Source organism: Hydractinia symbiolongicarpus, chromosome 10 (assembly GCF_029227915.1).
Source record: "Hydractinia symbiolongicarpus strain clone_291-10 chromosome 10, HSymV2.1, whole genome shotgun sequence".
Taxonomy (NCBI): Eukaryota; Metazoa; Cnidaria; class Hydrozoa; order Anthoathecata; family Hydractiniidae; genus Hydractinia; species Hydractinia symbiolongicarpus.
In genome coordinates this window covers 1274788-1294286 of record NC_079884.1, presented here as the reverse complement: position 1 = coordinate 1294286, position 19499 = coordinate 1274788, and the positions used below count along the sequence as shown (strand labels likewise).

At 32.0% G+C, this 19499-nt stretch overlaps 1 protein-coding gene across 2 annotated transcripts; it reads left to right on the top strand.

The window, feature by feature from the left end:
• The first annotated feature begins 3907 nt into the window (after positions 1–3907).
• On the top strand, positions 3908–18152 carry LOC130612634 (uncharacterized). Of its 2 annotated transcripts, XM_057433976.1 has the most exons (18): positions 3908–6309; positions 6388–6457; positions 9464–9493; positions 9602–9850; positions 9926–10051; positions 10172–10261; positions 10376–10453; positions 10543–10659; positions 10902–11009; positions 11130–11321; positions 11406–11498; positions 13873–14055; positions 14140–14232; positions 14434–14532; positions 15364–15429; positions 16066–16215; positions 16289–16378; positions 17126–18152. In XM_057433976.1, the coding sequence occupies exons 1-18, from the start codon at positions 3931–3933 to the stop codon at positions 17917–17919; spliced, it is 5007 nt and encodes a 1668-aa protein (XP_057289959.1). In that variant the 5' UTR covers positions 3908–3930; the 3' UTR covers positions 17920–18152. The 2 variants fall into 2 exon arrangements, with proteins under 2 accessions (XP_057289959.1, XP_057289960.1); XM_057433977.1 differs by lacking the exon at positions 10902–11009.
• Positions 18153–19499: the final 1347 nt, after the last annotated feature.

Here is a 19499-nt window from a genome sequence, read left to right as displayed (position 1 = left end):
GTTTATAAACTAAAACCGGCATGGTTAAAAGAATGGTGGCGGTAACTCCATTTAGGACACATAAAGCTTTTCATTCAAGAGAGTGTGACAAAGGGCCCCTCCTTGTCATAGGTTTTTCGGCGGCCAGATTAAGATTTGAGAGGAGGGGCACGTTCACAATCTCAGCAGAGGTGCGAACATTCAAGTTTGATATTTTGGCTAGATATAGGAATATAATTCATTAGTTTCAACATTTTGTTTCACCTTATTCTTTCAGCTCATCGTCGTTATAATTTTCGTCCTGTCGTTTCTGAAAAAGGCAAGAAACTTTCCCCTTGCTATACGTCTTCACGCGAAGACAAGAGAAGGATTTGATGGTTATTTTTCCGCACAGAATGGAAAGAAAAGGTTGAACTCTTTTTTCCCCCGGAACGGAACAGAAAAGATTCTCTAGAAGTGTAAAATAGCCAGTTAACTCTATCTCTTTCTCACCATAAAAAGGGCGCCCTGTTGAAAGCGCAACACTCGGCTGACATACTTTTGCATAGATCTGTTAGAGTATGAATCAAATGATTTCATCCAGTATTCTTCTCCATCCAAGGCAGTTTTTTGTATTGCATCGCCCTTTAATTCATTGAATGCAGCGCTATCGATCAATTTAACAGGTCATTGAATAGCATCATTAATTTGCAATATGCCCTGTTTCTTCCACGTAATAGAGAAGCTTCAATAATACAACATTTACTTTTCCCGGAAACACCAAATCTCTAAAGAATTTTGCTAGAGATTTTGTCAATCTTTTTTCAAATATTCAAGAAATTAAAGTGTTTTTTCGATTTTAATGAGCTGCTGGATCGTTGCCCTAAGAGTCGACAAGTCTCGTGCATTTTAAGTAATTAATCTTTTTAAGCAGACCCGTTAATAACGTAAATAATCAAATTCGGTTTCCATTTGACCACTTCATCGTACGTAGCATTCAGGATAATCGTATAATGATCCCAAATTTCTTTGAAACGTAAAAATAATTGTACAACTGCATCGTCACCGTTATTAAGCGCTATTATGACTTCATCACGCTCCTTTTTTCGCCGTTTTTAAACTTTTTGAATTAAAAACAATACAACTTCTCTCTGGTGCTTTTTTAGTCCTGACACGCTCTTCAATATTTTTCCGTCCTATTAACGATGTTCATATTAACTGCGACTCATGAATCTTAGCATTTTCATTGAAAAAAAGTTTCTTTATCATTTCATTCTTGTCTGATGGTCTCGTTCGGTACATAATTCAAGAAGAGAGCAATTATGATATATCAGCAACAAAGTATCAGAAAAACAATCTTACAATCTTGCGGAGTGTTTCTTCACGTATTACGTCACTTCGTTGCATTTCCAGATAAATTTTTTTACTTTCAATTATTACGGATTATTTACTTCGTGTGTCCGCCATCATTACCGTTATTCGCTGGCATATACAAAGAGTCAACCAGTAATTCAATCCAATCAAGATGGCAGCCAAATAAATGTGTTCACAATGTGTGCAAAGACAAGAATAGTAGTCAAGTTGGTTTATATTATATTTTTAGTTAGCCTTCCTAATATTGAGGAATATACCTTGTGAATTCCCTTACGCGTCAAAGGCGGTTTTACATTTTAAAGCTCCCATTTATTCTACGGACATCTCCGAAACTTACCCCATACGCAACTACACGCGCAACAGAACCCTCAGCCAGTCACAAGTAAACATCTAGGTCATGCCACCTAGTTAGGAGACTCATGGTAGACTAACGAGGCCATATATAACCTAGTTAAGACATGACAATCTTTAATGGCTTTTCACACACTCCTAAGAAAAAAATCACAAAAAATCTCTGTTCAAAATAATATTCTCTGGTCGGAATGTCACTTAGCATACAACTTTTGATTAGGGGAAAACGTATGTTATATGCTGAAACTGTCACAGATTAACCTTTGATTAAACAAGAACTAAAAGTATATCTAAATTTAAGCAAAGCTAAATTAGCAATAACTCACCTAAAACTACAGAATATATATAACAGGTTTAAAATTAGAAAACAAAGATTCTACGAAAAACTCAGCCCCTTTTTATGAAGAGGAGACTGCTTTTAACTGCATTTTATTTCTTCATTAATTCATAATGGCTACCCTGAAAAATATGAACCTTTATTTGGTTTTTGCATCGCACATTGGCAACTTATGGATTAAACGTCCTCCTGTGACAGTCTTTGTTGGTAGCTATAAATAATGGACCTCAGCCATCCACGTCGCAGAAAGAAAAATAAAATGGAGGACGAAAACGTTGTGTTGTACGATGAAGATTTCAATGTCGTTAAAACAGGATGCAAGTTGAAAATTTTTATTAAATTATTGCATATTTTACTATTGCCACCTAAATTAGCGACGTGTAACTTAATTACATTATATATTTCATTTTACCATAAGTCTTATGTGTGCAAATATATCAAGGCATGAGTGACAATTTTGAAATCATGGTCACATACACTATTCTCCTGGTAGGCAAATGTCTTGTGATACTTTTATGAGATGATAATTTATCAAAATTTGCTGCCAAGTAGAACAGATTTTTAAAAGGGAAAACCTGTAGGTGTTATATTAGTATTTTTGATTTAAACTGTTTATACACTCTCATTTTTATGGTTTTTGCTCTTTAAGTTAAACAAACTTCTCACTTTTCTTATTTTTCACTTTGCTGCAATTAAGAATTTATTATGTAAAAATTTGTATGACTGGTTAGTAGTATTATAGTTATAAGCTGTGATAAAAATTCATATGTTATTATCATGGATAGACAAGATTATCTGAAAAACTCAGTGAAATGCTAGAAGACGGACCCAATGGTTTCTATGAGAAAAGTTGCAAAGATTTTTATACCGAAATTTCGAAGAATTCTGAAATAAACAAAAAAGATTAAATTTCTGTCCAATTATTTCTCAAGTTGGTACTTAAAGTAGGTACTTATATACTTACAATGCTGCACAAGTTATTGGCAAATCATCCAAAAATCAAGTTCACTGTTAAAATTATCCTACGAAGTGCTTAGATTTGCATTAATTGTTTATTGATGGACTTTGCGTTACAAACCTATGAAATAAAAGTAAAAACAAAACTTCCATTAAATTGGCCATCTGAAATTCCAAAAAGATATAAAAAATATAATAGATATAAAAGATATAATAATTATAAACAGATATGAACGAAATTCAATTTTAGGCTAAACAGATCAATCAAACTTAGATGATAAAATTGCTTTAATATGTGACAAATTTAAAACTACTAATTATTCATTGAAAGTGTAATTAACCAATTTTGGAACAGCAAAAAATAATACCACTTTTATAATACCACTAAAATTATTTGAAAATAAAAATTGTTTATTCTTATTAAAATTCTGTATATATAGCATTTTTTACATTTTAACTTATAAAACCAAAATTTTTTTTAAACGATTGTACTCATTATTTTTTTTGCACTAAAGATTGTACTTTTACTGAAAAAGGACTGTCATCCATGCAAAAGTGTGATATTAATGTGTATGTAGTAGAAACATTCTACAGGTCTGTTTACCTATTGGTTAGGAAATAAAAATGCAGAATCTCAAAGCTGCTCAACAAGGGTTCCAAACCTGCAAACATTATATATCTATAAGGCCAAGGATAGGCAGGTTTTTGAATAAATTTCCCTAATGATTCCCAATGAGAAGTGACAGTCACTGACCATTGACCAGCCATTATTTTAAACACTGTAATCACTGCTATATCCTTCTTGTGGAATTTAAAATATAGAAATAAATTGTTTTATAAAGTAATTTTTTTTAACATTTTTTTATTTATATGCTATAAAATAAACAAAAAAACATGGTAGATTGTATACTAAATATTTTCTAATTTAGGTGAAAAGTTGAGCATAATAATTAATGGCATCAGATTGTTTCCCAGAAGATGTATTACAAAGTATTACCACAGGTGAGGGAGTAAATGAAACTGCAATTGAAGCATCAGTGATTAATGATGTCAATTTGGGTTCACCTGTATATATTAACTCAGTGTATACAGATGATGATAAATTTCCATTTAAAGAAAATATAACCCAGGTATATACAAGCCAAAGTGAAGGTATAAATCATGTTAAACTTTGTGAGGCACCACCTGTAGTAGATTTTAATATTGCAAATTCTGTAAACAACAGTAATTCTGCAGTAAATGAAGTCCCAACATATTCTACATTAAGCCTTCAAGAGATAAAAAATGTTCTTCATCAGATTGACGAACAGGGCCAAAGTTGCTCAACTCTTCCTGGGAATGAAAAAATTGCTGAAGATACTGTGCTTGATGACATACTAAATAAGATGCTACAAATTGAACAAACCAAGATCCCTGACAATATGGAACATTTTTCACCATTTACAGAAACAATTCATGACACTCATGAAATAAACAGCACACAGGCACCTCAGCCGCCCCAAAATGCACAGAATTTAAATTCACTTCAAGATTACATAAAAAGCTTTCAACCCGATCTTGAACAGAGTTGTAACTCCAATGCTGTAGAAAATTTGAGTGAAGGTGGAAATCTTGTCGTTGATAATGACCAAGTTGGGATTGTACATCTACAAAACGATCAGATATCAGAATTATCAAGATTTGACAATGTTATTGTTGTTAACGAAGAAATTATATTAGATGAAGTTGAAAAGCTGGACAAAAACAATGATATCAAACTTCAAACGAAGAAAGGGAATGCAATATCAGTGAACCAAACGCATCAAAAGTATAATGCAACATCTTTAAAACAAAACAGTTCAAAAAGTGTTATTATTCAACAAGATACACTTAAACAGCTCCTAGATATTGTTGTACAAAGCCAGTCTGAAATGGTGATACCTTCAAAAGTGAAAAAAACTTTACCAGAAAAAACAAATGCCTTACATTGTGGCTACTGTAAGCTTCGGGTTCCCACAGAAGACTGTTTAATAAAGCACATGAAAATGTTTCATCTCGAGAAAAAGAATCAGCAGAAAGTGTGTGGGTTTTGCAATCAGACTTTTCAAAATAAAGCTAAATTACAAGACCATGTACTGGCTGTACATGCCATTAAATCTGATTCATTAGAATGTGTGATATGCCACAAACATTTTAAATCAAAAAGCAGCCTGAGACGCCATGAAAAGACTCACGCAGATGTAAAGCGTTATCAATGCCCCTTTTGTGGTCTGTTCTTTAAAGGTGCACAACCTATGATACATCATATGACTATTAGCCACCCAAAAGCTGATAACAAGAAATTATTTACTTGTTTAACTTGTAACATATCTTTTACCTCAGAACAGCTTTTTGAGAAACATATTTATTGGAAACACAGCCAAAAGAAAAATCAACATCAATCTGCAGTTCAAAGTAATATTGTCTCTTCCAGTACCAGCATTGATGGGGACGAAGATTATACTGTGGATAATGAAAGCCCACCTTGTTATCAGTGTTTGAAGTGCAATGTAATGTACAGTCATGCAGATAACATTTTGGACCATATTAATAATGTACACAAAGGACAGTTCGACTGCCCACAGTGTACTTGCCATTTTTTATATTATTCAGAATTTGAAAGGCATTTAAAAGATCATTTAAAAATACATGATGATAAGTTAAGTAAAAGTTCCCTGTCTTGTATGATTTGTAACATAGAAATATATTGCAAGGAAGACATAATCCAACATATTCAAAGTCATCAGATTTGTAAACAGTATAATGATCCATCATCTTCCAAGTTGTCTAGTTTTACCTTAAATGATATTGATTTTTTTACTGTCGCATTACGTAGTGGGTTTGGTACCAAAACAGATGAGATAGGGAATGTTTTTGATTATAAGGCGTTATCAGCGTCTTTTAGATTGTGGAAAAAAAGATTGGTCAGTCACCACAAAGGGGTGTTTCAAATATGGGAAAATGTTTTGGAATGTAATAAGCATATTCTTTATGAAGATGTCATAGTTTGTTTACTTTGTTGTGAAGAGGTATTAAAGTCAAACTTCGAAAATCATATAGAAAGTCATATTGATGATATTGAACGTTCTTCTGTAAATAACCCAAATGTTGATATTGATGAAGATAAACCAAACTCTGGAAAGCCAAATAAAGGTAAGCCAAAGAGTAATGATGCACAGAAAACCAAAAGTAAAGCAAAAAAAGGTAAAAAGAAGAAGAAGAAGAATGGAAAAGGAAAAACCAGTTTGGATTTGCTTGCTGATGTGGCAGGAAATGTTGTGAAAGTTACCTCTACTAAAATGAAAAGAAATTTAGTAAGATATATCTATTCTATTTTATCTGTATTATGTTACCCCTGATCTTGCTATTTATCATTTTTTCCCTCTTTTCAGGTTTCTGATGAAAAAACTTTCAATGAGTTAAATTCTAATTGTCAAGGTGAAACAAAATCTAAAAAGATTGGTAAGCTAATATTTCTGCATGTTTTTTTAAGAAAACTAAGAAGACTTTAATATCTAACTTAGTAAGTAGATCGTAGATGCTGTTTGGTAACCTGATCACAAGTCCTAATTTGTGTCTAGGTGATGTTTTAACGTTTTAGAAACTTCATAGGAATCATATTGCTGCTGCAATGTTGTTTGATATACAATACAACGTACCCCAAACTCACCAAAGCTAAGGCAGCATTTGTTTTCATGTTTTTTAATCCCGTGGGTTAGGGAAATTATGTGGCCATGACATAACTCAAACAACTGACATCCAGGACTGATAAAACCTATATTTTATAATAAACATTTATTTATAACAAATATATCAGATTTTCCATTACTTACCCATCTTTTGAGCAAAAATTGAAACATGTGTCAAAACAACATAGAATGCCAAAATATTCACCAAATATTTAAAACAACGGAAACTTGTATCTCATGATTGATGTGAAATGTCTTTTCTTAGTTTTCATTTTTAGTATTTTTCCCCACAATATCTAGCGCTGTGTCGAATACATAAATAAAAAATACCTTGTAAACTATATAACCTATATACAAAATGGGGGAAAAGAAACAACCAGGGACTATGTATATACTAGGTACTAAGTAGTATAATAACCCCAGGTAAAATTGCTTAGACCCTGCCTAACGTCAAAGTGCCTTAACAGATAACTGATATCTTGAAGGGGAATTATAAGCGCTTTTTTTTAAAAAAACAGTAACCGCAACAAAAAAACTTGAAATACCTATTTCTTTTTATATAAAAGTTTCACTAACTTAGTAAAAAGTTGTGTTTACTATGCGTGAAATCGCTTCGTTATTCTGGCCCCTTTGCGATTTTAAAAGGATTGGGTCAAGTTAAAAATTATGACGTTTTTTAGTTCACAAAGTGTAGTGTGCTAGTGGGGTAGTAGTATTAGTTGTTAATTTAACTAAACTTTTGAGTTTAACTGCTTGAAAACATGCCAAATTGTGCCACCATCAACTGCACTAGCAGAACTGGTAATAATAAATCAAAAGAAAATGTTGACGATGTTGTAGTTTTTTCAAAATTCCCAGCGCAGAGAAAAAAAAAGAGCTTAGAAAAAGATGGTCACATAACATTTTAGAAGAACTGGTACCTTGCCTAAGGATTCAGGTTTTTTTATATGTTCCACACACTTTAAGACAGACTGCTTTGAAAGAGATCTTCAGGCAATTACCTGATTTCGTAAATCATTTGATTTTGTATGTATCAGCCAAACACATACTTCTTTTGTATTTGTTTATCAAAATAAAAAGATACAAGCTTGGTATAAACTTCAGGTTCGTAACCAACAATTACATACCAAGCCAATAAAAAATATATTTTACACAATGATAATTCTTTCTTTTAACATTAATGACTTCCCAATAACTTCGTTTTGTTGATTCATTTTTTTCAAACTGACTTTGACTTTCAAATTCAAAAATTATGCAACTCACAACAAGTAAATGTTTTCTTTGTCGCATTCGTCGTCTTGACAGACAGGGGTAATGACAACAATTCGAAAATATCTATCGGCTGTAGAGTATTTATTGCGGATTGCCCATAAAGCACACGATGGTATATCTTTCAGAACATCTCTTTCTAATCGATTATGTACCCATCAAATCTATAATACATGTTTTTCTTAAAATAGGAAATTTAAAATTTACCCCTGTTCATGTAAACTCATTGAGAGCACATCTCACTATTGTATTTCTTCATTAAAACACATCTTCGGTATTCTATTTTCTTTTTAATCCCTTCATCATTGTTGCTTTCCGGGCCTTCTTCATTGAATTTCAAAGATGCAGTTGCATAAAATATTTCGGATGGAGAGCAAGATGTTTTTTTCACAAAAGATTGTGTTGAAAAGTAAATTGTAAAGAGCTTGGTGAGAAACTTTTTATCATGTTGTGCGTATGGAAAATGTATTTCCTTTTTTTATCAGACTTTTTATTTTTAACACGATTCAATTTAACAATTTCAATTAATTGAAGACAGAAAGATGTTAAAAATATAAAATGGATATCACTTCAGTCATGATTATAAATATGAAAGACTTTATATTTAGCGAAATTATTTGTACTTTTGAAGTAGTCGTCAGGAATTTCATTATTATCTTTGCAGCACAAGCTTTCAGAGAATAAACTCATTGGTCTACAGTGACCACCTCATTTACACCAATTATTGTGTCCAATTCGATTGCCTTCTTTTGTATAACTTCGTCTTCATGGTTTGAACTTAAAAATTTATTTTGCTCTTCCGATGACATTTCAGGCTCAAAACTAAAAGACTTTAGAGCCGAAATGTCTGGAACAGTGTTTTCTTCGTCACTGGTCAAGAAACTATGATGCATTTCTTTGTTTCTTATTCGAAATTCTGTAGCATTATAAGCACCAACATAGGACTTTGTCTAGCTAGCGCAATGTTTTGAACTATAAAACGTCATATTCAAATTAGAACTCAGTCTTTTTATTTTGACGCGCTTTTTTCAAAAAAAACTAGATCTGTCACAAAAGAATAAAAAAATTTTAATCAAATGAAAGTTTTATCAGGCACACAATCTTGCACCCTGGCCCTAAGCTTAAATTAAGATGAATCTCGAGATAAAAACTTTTTTTGACAATGTTTATGAACACGTCTAGAATAGATTTTTAAAATCGTCTTCAGAAACTGGTTTGTTTCCTCTTCATGACAGGCGATTTAATTTTCATGTAAGTTACAATTTTCTATAACTAAGTCCAAATCAGATCTACAAAATTCATCGTTTTTAGTTATTGTAGAACATTTTTTTAGAATGTGGAAATGTTTAGGCTTCATATGAAAACAGTTTTAGACAACATAATATAATATTTAGACCTTGCACACAAAAGTTTTTTTCGCACAATTGTTCAATAATACCAGCTGAAATGATTTATCCCAATCTTTCTTGCACTTTTTTTAATGATTTTTCTGTGCTGTATTAAATTTTAGGTGGGAGATTGCTTACTGCTTGCCAAAGAGGTACATAGTCATAAATTGTATCTTTTAAATTAAATCATGTTAAATTTCCTACTAATAATATCCTATAAATATTATGTCGTTTAGCTTTATTTTAATTTTTCTCATTAGGCATGAAAGAGAGAGAAATGAAAAGTAAGAGCATAAGAGAAAGTAGCGAAAGTATGCTTTCTTTGCGTGAGATGAATACAGAACTGGATTTAAACAGTTGTCTTACTGAAAGCAATATGCCAGTTGCTGATGCCAACATCGAACAAGTATTAAGTCATTTTCCTGAAGAAGTGAGTATGCATACAGAAAACGATAATCAACTTTTTGAACCTTCAGAAGAATCCAATGGCAGCTTCATGTATCCACCAGGTGACAATAAGTTGCATGACTTACTTTGAGGTTAACTCAAACAGTTTGAATTTTGTAATATTTTTTATATTTTAGAAGTCGATGATCTTCCACTTGGATGTGATTACACAGATTTTGTGTTTCAAAGAAATCAAGATGAGTCTATGTTTCAGAGGAATTCTTCCGATCTCTTTCCAAGACAAGATAATAGTTACTTTAATGGTAAATATGTTTTTATGGATGGATTTCATGTTCTTTGTGTTTGAAAGTCTTACATGTGTATTAATTTTTGGGATTGTCAACAAAGTTAACAAATTAGCACGATTATAATTTTATTTCCAGCTAATGTTAGCATTAATAATTCTGATGTTAGTCAAGACTTTACAAATCATGAAAAGAATACAAGCATCTCGACTGAATACCTACCAAAAAGTAAGAAGAAAAGGAATAATCTTCCTGGAACTTTAATTTATTCTTTTAAGATATTTAAAACGTCATTAGTTGTTATAAATTATCACACTTTTTTTTTTTCACGGAATGATAAAGTTATACAAGGAAAACAAGAGAGTCAACAACAAAACCAGTACTATCAATTACCAAGCTGTCCCACAAAGAAAACTTTAGGTACAAAATTTAACTTTAACATATCACTTTTTGTTCATTTTGTTCATTTTGTCCATATTGCTTCTTTCTACTCACAATTACCTTATTAGATGAGGTGCAACATCTTGATCGAAATAACAACAACATGGAAGCACCACATTGTTCTGGTGAAAACAATTTAGATTTACTGGTTGAGGTCACACAATCAATAAACACCAGAGATTCAGGTACTTTATTTCGCTTTAATACTTAGTTTTATCTGCTAGACATATCTTGTGAATTCCTAATTTTTAAACCTTTTAGGGTGTGAGATATTTGCTATTATTAAAAAAATAAGTAACTTAAAATTGGTGATTATTATCCATAAAATGTTTCTCCTAATAGTCGTATTTTGACTGTTTGTGCATCAAAATAAAGTGGCATGTAAGACGATTTCTTAATAAGTTAGGGACTATTTTCTTGAATTTAGTAACAGAGGACAAACAGAACAAGAAAGTTGATCTTTCAACATCAAATGATTATGAAAAAATACTATCTCATGCATGTTTGATTCCCGAAACACCGAACAAAATATTGGGTTTGTTTGTTACCGATTTTTATATTTGGAAAACAGATTAAAAATAGATATCTACTTTGTGTCTTCTAATAAACACTTGCTGCACTTTGATTTATTGACAAAACATTTTCTATATACTAGGAGATGCATCACAAAAACTGAGTAATCTTCTACCCAACCCTGAAGCTACTCCTGTAACAAAACATACAAAACAGAAATCAATCATACATACACCTGAAGTAAGAAAAGCTATGATGAATCCTGAAGTAAATAAAATGGAAAGTGTTAATGAAGTCATTTTAAATCACAGCGAATGTGATTCAAAATCAGAAGGTTGGTGTATACTTCTTATAATATTTCTGTTGAAATAAATAATGACACTATTCTAATGTTAATGTTTTTTTATTTTACCTTTAGATCGTAAACGAAGTGAATGCTGCGTTTCTTTAACCTCAAAAAACGATTTGACTAGATCAGTGACAACTATTACAAAGTCTATCAATATTTCAGGTAATTTTTTTTTGTTGTGATGTCATGAGACAATTGCTAATATTTCTTTTTGCTTTGATGTCATGCAAACACTTGCTTGATATTTCTTTTTGCTGTGAATACATGCAAACACTTGCTTGATATTTCTTTCTGCTGTGAATGCATGCAAACAATTGCTTAATATTTCTTTTTGCTGTGAATGCATGCAAACACTTGCTTGATATTTCTTTCTGCTGTGAATGCATGCAAACAATTGCTTGATATTTCTTTTTGCTGTGAATACATGCAAACAATTGCTTAATATTTCTTTTTGCTGTGAATGCATGCAAACACTTGCTTGATATTTCTTTCTGCTGTGAATGCATGCAAACAACTGCTTGATATTTCTTTTTGCTGTGAATGCATGCAAACACTTGCTTGATATTTCTTTCTGCTGTGAATGCATGCAAACACTTGCTTGATATTTCTTTTTGCTGTGAATGCATGCAAACAATTGCTTGATATTTCTTTTTGCTGTGAATGCATGCAAACACTTGCTTGATATTTCTTTCTGCTGTGAATACATGCAAACACTTGCTTGATATTTCTTTCTGCTGTGAATGCATGCAAACACTTGCTTGATATTTCTTTTTGCTGTGAATACATGCAAACACTTGCTTGATATTTCTTTCTGCTGTGAATGCATGCAAACACTTGCTTGATATTTCTTTTTGCTGTGAATGCATGCAAACACTTGCTTGATATTTCTTTTTGCTGTGAATACATGCAAACAATTGCTTGATATTTCTTTTTGCTGTGAATGCATGCAAACAATTGCTTGATATTTTTTTTTGCTGTGAATGCATGCAAACACTTGCTTGATATTTCTTTCTGCTGTGAATACATGCAAACACTTGCTTGATATTTCTTTTTGCTGTGAATGCATGCAAACAATTGCTTGATATTTCTTTTTGCTGTGAATGCATGCAAACACTTGCTTGATATTTCTTTTTGCTGTGAATACATGCAAACAATTGCTTGATATTTCTTTTTGCTGTGAATACATTCAAACAATTGCTTGATATTTCTTTTTGCTGTGAATGCATGCAAACACTTGCTTGATATTTCTTTTTGCTGTGAATGCATGCAAACACTTGCTTGATATTTCTTTTTGCTGTGAATGCATGCAAACACTTGCTTGATATTTCTTTTTGCTTTGAATGCATGCAAACACTTGCTTGATATTTCTTTTTGCTGTGAATACATGCAAACACTTGCTTGATATTTCTTTTTGCTGTGAATACATGCAAACAATTGCTTGATATTTCTTTTTGCTGTGAATGCATGCAAACACTTGCTTGATATTTCTTTTTGCTGTGAATACATGCAAACAATTGCTTGATATTTCTTTCTGCTGTGAATACATGCAAACACTTGCTTGATATTTCTTTTTGCTGTGAATACATGCAAACACTTGCTTGATATTTCTTTCTGCTGTGAATGCATGCAAACAACTGCTTGATATTTCTTTTTGCTGTGATTTCATGCAAACACTTGCTTGCTATTTCTTTTTGTTGTGATTTCATGTAAACACTTGTTATTTCTTTTTGTTGTGATTTCATGTAAACACTTGCTTCTGATCTGCTAATGCCCCAACGCGTGTCATTTTAAGTTACAGGAAAGTAATGAACATACCACTTCAGAAAATCATAGATAACTTCATAACATATTAGTTTATTATCACTATGAAATACCTTTTTCTCAAACATTTGTCATTAACATTTTAAAATTTGTATTTAGGGCAACAGAAGCTCTCTTCTTCCTCTAATTAATTACATGATAAAAAAGAATAATTTCGAAAACTATATGTTTTCTATCATTATTTTTATTAAAAAAGTTTTGTTTGTTTCTGTTTTTTGGTGTAAATAAAATTATAGCAATGTGTTAGTGATGTGCACAGTAGTTCTCCTGAACGTAGTTGTAGTGCGTTCGTTTGTAGTTCCCAGTTCTGGGGGACTACGTGTCAATCCCCGCTCACTACCATTTAATAATAATGCGCAAAGTAGTTCTTCTACCTAAATTTTTTTCTCGAAGGTACAGTTTGCAACATTTTCTCAATCATGTGCCAGCTTCTACTTAACATGTCCATATTAGATTTTTCACGCCTCTTTAAAACTCCTTAAATCTCCAAAACTGCCCTCAATTTTTACTTTTGCTTAATATTTTAATTTGTAGAAGAAATAATTTGTTCTTTTTGCATGGCATTACCTTTAAAATCATATTCAATTCCAGAAACACCAAACAAAATGTTTAGTTCAATTGTTAAATCATTTTTATTTTAATATCACATTAATTCTTGACTTTTAAACCCTCGTAACGTCATTTTAAGTTAAAAGAAGTGTTTTCTTTACACTAGGAGATTCTGTCCCCGAGTCGAAGAATCCACTACATGGCACTTCAACTGTAAGAAAACATACCAAAAAGAAGTCAATACATACACCTGAAGCAAGAACTGCTTTGAAACGTCCTGAAGTGAATAAAATGGAAAGTGTTGATGAAGTCATTTTGAATCACAGCGAAAATGATTCAAAATCAGAAGGTTGGTGTATACTTCTTATAATATTTTTGTTGAAGTAAAATAATGATACTATTCTATTGTTAATGTTTTCGATTTTACCTTTAGATGGTAAACAAAGTAAAGGCTGCGATTCTTTAACTTCAAAAAACGATTTAACTAGATCAGCGACATCTATTACAAACTCAATGGCTATTTCAGGTTAGTTGAATTTTGAGATTACGAGTTCAGTTTTTCGATGGTTGTTCAGACCTGGAAAAACATGTTTTCTTTGAAAAGTTGAAAAAGGTAAACGTTCAGAAAAAAATGTTAAAATTATATTTTGAATTAGTAAGTGCACAAATTATTTCTTTTTACATTTTTGACTTATTGACTATATTTTAAATTTTGCAAATGATACAGATGACCTGTTGGATGGACGACTCACTGAAACGGAAAGCGAACAGGAAAGGAAAGATGAAATTGCGTCAACTCAGAAAACCTCTTGTGTAAGAAAGAAAGGTTAGGATTTTGTTTTATTTTCCCCACGGCTTCTGCAATCCCTGGGATTCTGCAACACCTGGGGTTCTATCCGAGCCTTAAAAAATTTAAGCGAACCACTATTTCATGAGACGATGTAGACGAAATGTACACAGATGTTGGCCTAGGTCTGGTGCATTAAAACTTATTGTTTTTTCCTAACAAAATGTTACACAAAGGTATATTAACGTTATATTGAAGTTAGGCAAGTTTGGACGAAAATTTGGCAAATCAAATTTCCCCCAATTTGAGGTATTGTGCATATGATAAAGTAAACTGACGAAATTTTCTCATGCTGTAAGTGTAGAATATTTCATATAAAATTCGTCGCCAAAGTTTTCAAAGGTGTCGATTCTTTTTCTTTTACTTTTTCTTTTTCTTTGAACTTTTCTGAACTTTTTCTTTAATTCGCGAAGGTCAATGTTACAGAAAAAAGAAGTTTCTGAGTCTTATTTTCATTATTTTTTTATTATTATTTTTATTATTATTATTCGAAACGACAAATTTGATTCTTCAAAAAATCCACAAGAATAGCCTGTTCCAGTTTCAGTTGAAATCTTTAATAATAAAATAATATGTTTGAAGGTTCATTTCTAGATTCTTAAGTTAACTTTTGATGAATAAAAAATAATGCTTTAAAAAATTTTCCGCGAAAGTTTATTTTTTGCGAAATGTAAAAATTTTGCGTTTTTTTCCTTCCGTAGAAGTTTCTGTACTTAAAATAATAAAACTTTTTAAATATCTTGTGATACCTACTTAGTATAACCCATCTCCATGATCTTGCAGTCCGAATTACTTTTTTTATTCTGTTAGGTAAATTAAAATGGAGTCCCAGGATTTCGTATACACCTTCTAAAAAGTCTCCATCAAAAACACAAGGTGAGTACTGTACCGTTATTATAATTAATAACCCATCCTAACCTAACTCCTAAGAACGTTTGTAACTTGCGCCATTTTTTAAATATAAGGTTTTTTAATTTTATAATCTTCGTGACAAGAAAACATTGCCAAAGTGCAAATCACTAAATGTCTTGTTAATAATTCGAAGTGTAATTTTATTTAAAATATGGAAAAAAGTATGTACTTTTGAGCAGCGATCAATGGTCTAACCTATTACAATATATATATTATCTGTCTGGAAGTCTTTTTAGTAAGTCATAAAGGCGCCTTATTGGACGTCTTGGGCTGCCATGTGCACCCATTTGCGTTTATGTTGCGATTATGACGAAAACGTGCAATAAATTATCCATATGCAGATTATTTTTAAGCTTAATTCCAATAAAAAGCATTATTTGTTGTCATCTATGTTATAATATTCGCTGTCTGTCCATGAGCAAAAGATTGTAAAGTTAATTCCGTGGATTTGTTTACGATCTTACAGCTAGTTATATCAACTAGCTATATTATCCCCATCTGAAAATTTCAATGTTGTAAAAATGTTCTTCATTTGTTCCATGAATTGACTCGTTAATTGTAATAGGCTTGTGTGTACAACATATTCTTTATATGCTTTAGAAAAAGAGATGGATATAAAGAAAGTTGAAAGCTCTTCAGTACCAAAAAGGGTTAAAGACCAAACTAAAAATATATCTAGGACGCCAGAAATACAAAACATAAAGGTGTTTTGCACCCCTGTGGTGAAGACCAGATCAGTTTCAAGAAATGGTAAGTGTTTTTTAAAAGGGACGTGTAAGATCACTTTGACTAATTAAACACTCTGTTTTGTTTTCGTTTTTAGAAAAGAACATGCATCCTGAAAGTGATAAAATGGAGAAGTCGCGTAATGTTCAAATAAAAACACAAGTAAAGAATTCCTCAAAAAGCAAAGGTATAAATTTGAATTAATTAAAAACGTTTTGTAACAAATTACGGCGATTTAAAAACTTATCTTAAGACGACGAAATATTTTTTTTTTTAAACCGCACATGATGGCATTTGGGTAGTGCTGACTTGGCGCAACCATATCCATACGGGGATATTTCAGGGTTCCCAAAAGTCGAGGAAAAGGGAGGAAGTGTTAAATATGGTGTTGCCACAAAATTTGCCTCACATTTTGGTAGCACATTGCGGGACAATTGGGAATAAAAAGTATTTGCATGACGCTATTTAGTTCAATATGCCATCATCATATATTTCTGAGCCTAAAAAAAGCTACAACGTTGAAATAAAAACTTTAAAATAAAAAACTATCAAATGGTTTAGATGTCTAAATTTACTTTATAAAAGCAATAAAATGGTTATAATATGTTGTTAATAAAGTATTTAAAATTTATGCGATTATTTCATGACTACCTGTTGTTAACCGATAAGTCACCATGACACATCCGTGACGTCATATCAAAAAATCTTTTGACGGCTAGCTAGCTAAGAATGATGAAAAGTCGCCAAATTTTAACCACTAAAACGGTATGCCTCGTAAGTTGTTACAAAAAATAGGAGGAACCGCGAATGTGGCCTCATTCACCATGTCTGCATATACGAAAATAGGAGCAACCGCGAATATGGCCTCATTCACCATGTCTGCATATACGAAAATTTTTGGGGTCATGTTGATAACGACAATTTCTTTTTTTAGGGCTTAATTCACCCAGTTTGATTGTTAAGGAATGCTTTGTTGTTCTATGTGCAAGAGATGTCGAGGAAGCGTTAAAAAGATTAAAATCAAAAGCCCGTACTCGGAACGTCTTCATGGAAAAGAATGCAAGTAGTGAACTAATTGCGCGTCCAGAACTGCCATGTAATACTTTGCCTGATAGTACAAAAACGGATGCTACATCAAAGAAAGAAACATCTGAGCAAGTGAGAAATCCAAAGCATGTTATAAATTCGTCGAAAAGCAGTCCGTGTGATACCATGTTGTCAGTTCGTTCAAAGAAAGGGGAAAGATTGAAACAAATTCTGGAACGACTCAAAAGACGATCTTTCGATTCCAACAATGCGAAATCTGTACAAAGAAAAGTAAAAATCAAGAAAGAAAAAGAAAACATAATTTTGATTTCTAAAGAAGACATCAAGGAAGAGGAGATTTCGTATCCTGAGGAAGCTGTGAGTTCGTTAAGTTTGTTTTACCAAAGTAACGAGAGCAAATCCAGACGAGTAAAGAGGCAAAGATGGTCAGCTTATCCGTGTCCCTGTAAAGAAAGTAATACAAAGTTAAAACTCCAGACTAGTATAAAACAAGAACCGGACTGGGTATATGATAACGAGGTAAGTTTTAAACCCCCAAACTTACAAACATTTGAAGACTTGTTGACTGACCAAAGTTTAACAATAAAACAAATGGATTTTGGAAACCGTTCAAGTCGAAAAAGAAGAGGAAGTTATGCGAACAAATCCAGAGGTCAAGAAAAACGCACAAAGAAAAAATAATGATATTTAAGAGAGAATTTGCTAATCCAGGTGTTGTAATAAATTATACGACTGCTCAAACGAAACTTTTCTCGCCACTTTTTCGCCATTTTTCTGATTGTGTGCTATGATAGCTCCGTGTGATAACGTCTTGTTTTTCAAGACTTTTAACTTGAAAATTAATTTTGATGTGAAAATATTTTTATGCTTATCTTCAATTATTTTATGTATATTTTGTTAATAACAACATTACAGGGAAATGTTTTTTTTTTATTTATCACAAGAATTAAGAGGTTATGAATTAATTCTGGAAGAAATTTTTGCGGATCGTTTTTTTTGCAGAACTTATTTTTTTTGGATTCAGCAAAAATCTGCAAAAAATTAAAAAAAAACAGGTCATCCACAAAAGTTCTCAGCTCTTCGCACTTTCCAGTTTTTCGTGCTTAATTGAAAGTATTTTTGTCTAAAATCTATCTTGTCTTACTATAATTCGAGACAACATAAAGAATTTGGGACCAGTCATTCGCCAAAATCAGTTTTGCAAATAACTGATTTTTTTTCTTTTTTAATCTGTATTTAAAAACTCGTACACAGTTGATTCTCTTATTCAAATCAGGAGACAGATCCGTATTATAGACAGCTTGGTTTTTTAAAAACAATTTTGTTCAAATTACGGTACAGAAACCATTTGAGTCACCCGAGGTCACCCCAGTTAAGTGAACCTTGGTACGCTTTTCTTCCGCGCATTTTTCTTACTTGCTGGCCACTGATAAAACAGACAAATTATCAAAATATTTCCAAAATAGTTACACGGTTCATAGTAAAACTAACTACATGAAATTTTCCGAAGGGATTTGAAATTTCGTCCAAATTATGAAATCTTAGAAGTAAAGAGATTCGAAATACGAAAAGAAAAACGAGAGAATCATTTCCAGTGATTTAAAATTTGTTCGAACTACAAACTGGACTGTATATTGATTGGACGATGGCATGTGTCACTGGTATGTCGCTTTAAAGGTTTGGTGATTTTTTTTTTTTTTTTTACTTAGCCCAAATCCTCTCTTTAGATGTATTGCACAATTTTCGCAAAGTCCAATTAGTGGTAACGACAAGTTGTCATTATATTGATTTTATAATTGAGAATTGGTTGCTAATTGATTTTCGTGAAAAAAAACTTAATTTAACAGGATAACAGAAAGCTGGAAGCAATTTTTTTCATGTTTTTGAAAGAAACACTTTAGAAGAAGGCATATTAATATCTTTCTGGACCTTGCTTCTTCTTCCTTTACAGTCCTTTTAAACGTAAGTACAAAATTCTTTTCGTTGAGAAGCGTTAGAGTAGTTCCCTTAGATTTGTTTGTTATCGCTTCTCACTTCGTGTAAATCAAACTTACAGCGCAATGTTTTATTCTGCGCATTGATTTACTGTGCATAAAATTTCATTCTTGAAGTAAATGCCAATAAATCAGTCAATTACGGTACTTAAAAATGTTGCCAACTAACTCGTACCAGGCTCATTATATTTCAACGGCGTGCAACACTTAAAATGTGCTGACCAGTTTGCAGTGACGAATTGTGTGTCTTCATAGAACCTACAACTT